We start from the raw sequence: 6,004 nt of genomic DNA, 5'->3' as shown, positions 1-6,004 counted from the left end.
ATACACAGTAGAAAAACATTTTTGTTCTATCATCTTTGGGCAAATGATATATTTACCTCTACAGGGGGTTTGAAGATCAAATTGTTGGTATTCAAATCTGATTTAATCTCTTTTTTGTCATTTCCATTGCCCAATCTCAGAGCTATTCTTTGTGCCTCCCTCTGAACACTCTCACTATATTGGTTATTATTTGCCTCTTCATATTGATCCATCCATGCTTTGATTTTTGTCTCCCATCCAAAATTTGAAACATCAGATGAAGGATCAATCTCCGGAGCTGAGCCCTAAAATCACAGCAAACTGAGCATTAATATCTAGATTTTAAGTATTTATACACACACACACACACTAAGACAATCTATATAAAAGAATATAAACTAGAAATAATGATAGGCTTTCTAAGTAGGTCCCAGTGGGGAAAAAAAACCCACAAGTGAGCAGCTTACTACATTTTATACTGATGGCAGACACACGACTTGGAAAACTGAAGGAAGGGGAGTTAATCTGAACAGCAGAAACTTTTTACTACTGTAGCCAAATTGGAGCTATCAATAAAACTGCAACAACCCAAAACAGTCTACGGTTTAAAAAAGACAGTATACGAAATACTTTTTTGAATCTACCAATATCTAGTGTACGCTCACAGTTGTATTTAACAAGAAAAAAAATTTGCAATTATACGTAAACTATACATATTGCATATTAAGTATAAACTTATTTTCTGATATAATACTTCAACTTTTACCATGTTTGTAACAAAAATATACTCTGATACCTTAATTTTGTGTAATTCCAAGATCTGTAATGAACTGTCCACATGATAAATTTTACATGAGAATAAAATGTCTCACACAGTGGGAACAAGGACCTTTAAGCTTAAGTGCTTGCCCCCCTCCATATCCCCTTTTAAAAGGTTTGAAAGTGAAAGAAAAGTGAAAGTGAAGTCACTCAGTCGTGTCCGACTCTTTGCGACCCACGGACTGTAGCCCACCAAGCTCCTCTGTCCATGGGATTCTCCAGGCAAGAATACTGGAGTGGGTTGCCATTTCCTTAAGAATGCTAAATGCTACACCACAGCAATACCTTTTTTGATCCACCTCCTAAAGTAATGAAAATTTTAAAAACTGAACCTAACTGAATTTAAATGCTTTTGCGCACCAAAGAAAACCATAAACAAAATAAAAAAGACAACCTATAGAATGGGAGAAAATACTTACAAATGAAGTGACTGACAAGAGATTAATCTCCAAAATAAACAAACAGCTTATGCAGCTCAATTGAAAAAAATAAAAATAAAAAATGGGCAGAAGATCTAAATAGACATTTCTCCAAAGACGACATACAGATGGCCAAAAAGAACGTGAAAAGATGTTCAACATCACTAATCATTAGAGAAATGCAAATCAAATGAGGTTATCACCTCACACTGGTCTGAAAGGCCATAGTCAAAAAGTCTACAAACAATAAATGCTGGACAGGGTGTGGAGAAAACGGAATCCTCCAATCCTGTTGGTGGAGATGTAATTACTACAGCCGCTATTGAGAATAGTATGGACATTCTGTAAAAAGTAAAAATAGAGCTACCATACGATTCAGCAGTCCCACTCCTGGGCATATGTCCAGAGAAAACCATAATCCAAAAAGATACAGGCACCCCATTGTTCACTGCAGCACTATACACAATATCCAGGAATGGACAACCTAAATGTCTATCTACAAATGAATGGATAAAGAAGATGTGGTACATATATTAAATGAAACATTACTCAGCCCTAAAAATAACAAAATATAATGCCATTTGCAGCAACATGGATGGATGGAGAGACTGTCAGACTGAGCAAAAAAGAGAAAGACAATTATGATGATATCACTTATATGTGGAATCTTAAAAAATGGTACAAATGAATTTATTTATAAAACAGAAATAGAGTCACAGATGTAGAAAACAAATTTATGGTTACCAAGGGTGAAAGGGTCAGGGGAGGAATAAATTGCAAGATTGGGATTGACATATATACTAATATAAAATAGATAACTAAGAAGGACCTATTCAATATTCAATACTCTGGGAACTCTACTCAATACTAATGACCTATATGGGAAAAGAATCTAAAAAAGTGTATATATGTATATGTAAAACTGATTCACTTTGCTGTATAGCAGAAGCACACCACAGTAAAACAATACTCCAATAAAAAAAAAAAAGGATGCTAAATGCAAAGTAGTGAAAAGTTACAACCTCTCAATAGGTTTTATGAAACAAAAAGGGAATCCCTTTTCTCGCTGGAATAAAATTTATAGAAAGGCATAATTACCACATATTTTTAAAATTTATTAAAGCCAGACTCCCTCAGTTATTTGTAATCTCAGGATGAAAATGAATTAATGCAGATAACAAAAACATATATTGTATCTTACTGATAGTATAATTCAAATTTATAGTGAATTTATAATGGACTTAACACAAAGTTTCAATTAAGCTGTTTGTAAATGCTGTTCTGATTTCTACAGAACTGAACATCTTTATGAGAAGATAATTTCCATAATGTGTACAACTTGATGTAAGTATGAAATTTTAAAATCACGTAAAGATTTCAAGAAAATTTTTATATATGCTGTTAAACATGTACATGTGTACAGTTAACACTTAACTAAAATTTACCATCAGTCCACCTTACGTATAAGTAAGTAAACTATCACAAAAAGTATCTCCTCTATAATGAAACAAACTATAGTAAGTTGTCCAGCTACTTGATAGGAGTAGGTTTATTTTACTAATTGATATTTTATGGGCTCACGTATTCCACATTAATAATTGATCACTTGATAAATAATAGATTTTTATACAAATATGAAACATTACATATTTTGGCCTTTATTTTTATTTATTTTTCAGAGTTTTTCACAGTGAATATAGTTTATGTAATACAAAAATTTTTTCATATATTATATAGACAAGTCTACAAGCACTTTTTTTTAACTACCCATTATTTATTCATAGAGGTACAGTTGATTTACAATATTATATTAGTTTGAGGTGTATGTCAGTGGTTCAAAATTTTTATAGATTATACTTCACTTAAAGTTATTATATAATAGTGGCTATATCCCCTGTGCTTCTTATTATCCTTGTAGATTATTTATTCCATACACAGTAGTTTGTAACTCTTAATCCTCTAACCCTCATCTTACCCTTATCCCCTCTTCTCCCACTGGTAACCATGTGTTTGTTCTCTGTAAGTCTGTTTCCATTTTGTTGTATTTATTCATATTGTTTAGATTCCATATGTGATAACAATGATATCTGTCTTTCTCTTACATGACACTACATATTAAGATTTTTATCACCTTTATTAAAGAAATCTAGTCCATTTAAATTTTCTTTTCTGTTCCCCTTTTAAAAAAAACAAAACAAAAAATTCCTCTACAGAAGTGGATCAGAGCTCTTCTGTATCTCTTGAACTTCTTTCATGTATGACAGAATCACTTACTGGAAATGTTATGATCATAAACAGACATCTTCCTTGAAAAGGAAAAGATTTTCAAAGATGCACAAAGCATTTTTAAAGTTTTAATTTCTTAGTCACTTCCTTACACAATAAATGAAAACATATTTCAGTTAAGTAAAGATGCTCCTTCCTCATTAAGTCTGATATTCAGATTAGATAAAATGGAAAGAAAGGAAAACCACTGAAGGATCAATAGATCCAAGAGTTTAATATAAAACCCTTTTCCAGATCTCTTTACTCTGGCATCATAAAAAATACCATAAATACAAATTTAACATGGTAAACATAAAATACCCAACTTTAACATATAAAGAACATTTTATAAGACTTTGGACTTGCAGTATGTTGAACACCACCATGTATTAACATTCTTAAGAAAGAATAATCATTTGACAGCTACTTAATGATCTGTTTTTCAGGAATGTGGGATAATTAATTATTATACTTTATACTATGGGGACAACAGATACATTTTAATATTATTCCCACATCCCATTTTAATATCTGCCAACTTGAGACACTTATTCTCCTTTACTACCTATCCTAGAAACCTAAGAGTAACACTGTGTAGCTGATCTGTATCATCCAACACAAACCTATCTTTTAAGGGAAGGCAGAGTTGGGGAGGGGTGGGAGGGGTTGGGGGTTTGGTAGAGGGGCAGGGCTTGCTTCTCTCAGCAATCCTGGCATCTACAAAATTAAGGATGTATACTAATTATTCAAGGTACAAGTAACAAGTTTGTACTTACATGGTGAGTCTATGGTGATTTCAAAGTATTTTATAACTACTGACTTGACTAAATCCCTAGAATTCAAACTATGTAGAAGAGCAAAATTTCAAATTTCAAGTGTGATTTTGTATTTATATGTCTAGTATACTATAAAAAGTGGCACTAGAGACATGGAATACAATGATAAACAAAAAATGAATCAATATTAGAAATCATTTATGTTATCGCCTCTTGTTTAATATTAACAGTGTTAATAGACTCCAAGAATGGTATATATTAATCCAATTAGAATTCTCTATGGTCCCACTTCTTCCCACTTTATTTCATAAAGATAATAAGCAATGAAATGACACAGAATGCAGAGAGCATTAATGAAAGATTATGACCAAGCAACCACTTAGTAAGTTGTTAGATACTTGACAATTGATAGTAAGGGCTTAGATTCAATGTGTTTACCTTAACTCTTGATGATTTCCTAGATCCTTCACGAAAGGCCTGAAATAACACAGAATTCTGAGTTAGATCTTTAAAAACTGGATAAATTAATATTTAAGAATGATCTCACTCAAGCTTTTTTTTGAAATTGCATAAATTACACAAAATATGGTAAAAACCAATATAGTCAGAACTAAGGGAATACTGAAGTAAAATCATCTACTAGAACACTAAACTATTAAAAATAAATACAGACAATGCAAAAACATGAAAATATGTATGCATATAATGCTAAGAAAATGTCTAAATTTTCTATTTGCTCAATATTAAAATACAATCATGGAAAAACACCTGATAAAAGTTGGAAGGTATTAAAAATATTATAGAAGTTTTAAATCATGAGCCAAGATTTGGCGTGGGGATAAAACAATTTTGTTATTACTTTAATTTTCTAGGTCAACTAGCAAGTAGTATTTGAGCACCTATTGGGACTCAAATAATAAGCAATGTGGTAAACAGAATTGTACTTAACAAATATTTAATGGGAACTCTCTATTCTGCCACATTCTAAAGTGGAATTTAAGACTCACTTCACCACTCCACTCCACAAAGTGAGTATATTTAGAGAGATTAACTCTGTATTTAAAGAGATTAACAAACATTAAACCTAGAGTAAGCACTATAGTTCCAAATTTAAGTTCCAAGTTTGTGTGTAGACTGTTCGAAGAGAGCAAGTTTTGTTAAAAGAGAGGAGGAGGAGGAAGAGAAGCAGCAGCAGTAAGAGCAGCAAAGAATCTTCACATAAAATATGGAAAAAGAACCAGGAACACAGAAAATGGATTTGTTCAGCCATGTGGGAAACTGAACACAATTCTGGTACTAAAGAAATAAGAAAGAAGGCATGCAATAAGCAAAAATATGTTGCATTAAAAAAAAAACAAAAACTAGCATACCACACTTGTACCTACTAAAAACAGTATGACATAAGACTGGTTAAAAAAATGTAAAATTAGGTCATGAAAGTCAGTCAGATTTTAAGATTCTGGCTTAAATACTTTAAGTTCTTCATTATGATGGAGGAATCTATGAAATACCTCTCAACAGGGAAGGGCTTCCCAGGTGACGCTAAGAACCCGCCTGCCAACGCAAGGGGCATAAGAGACATGGGTTTGATCCCTGGCTTGAGAAGATCCCCTGGAGAAGGAAATGACAACCCACTCCAGTATTCTTGCCTGGGAAATCCCATGGACAGAGGAGTCTGGCAGACTATGGTCCATAGGGTTGCAAAGACTTGGACACAACTGAAGTGACTTAGCATGCAGAGAACAA

The 6,004-nt window shown here is 32.6% G+C and overlaps 1 protein-coding gene across 7 annotated transcripts in view; it reads right to left on the bottom strand.

The window, feature by feature from the left end:
• Positions 1–6,004, bottom strand: part of KMT2E (lysine (K)-specific methyltransferase 2E) — a 91,514-nt gene that overhangs the window by 32,473 nt on the left and 53,037 nt on the right. For all 7 annotated transcript variants that reach the window (XM_010841433.1, XM_010841434.1, XM_010841432.1 and 4 more), the window contains 2 exons: positions 4,697–4,735; positions 57–284 (listed from right to left, as the gene is read on the bottom strand). In XM_010841433.1, coding sequence (XP_010839735.1) covers positions 57–284; positions 4,697–4,735 — 267 coding nt within the window. The remainder of the gene's footprint in view (positions 1–56; positions 285–4,696; positions 4,736–6,004) is intronic.

This window comes from Bison bison, unplaced genomic scaffold, assembly GCF_000754665.1.
Source record: "Bison bison bison isolate TAMUID 2011002044 unplaced genomic scaffold, Bison_UMD1.0 scf7180017864162, whole genome shotgun sequence".
Taxonomy (NCBI): Eukaryota; Metazoa; Chordata; class Mammalia; order Artiodactyla; family Bovidae; genus Bison; species Bison bison.
The sequence above is the reverse complement of the archived record's forward strand: the minus strand, read 5'-3'. Positions and strand labels throughout refer to the sequence as shown.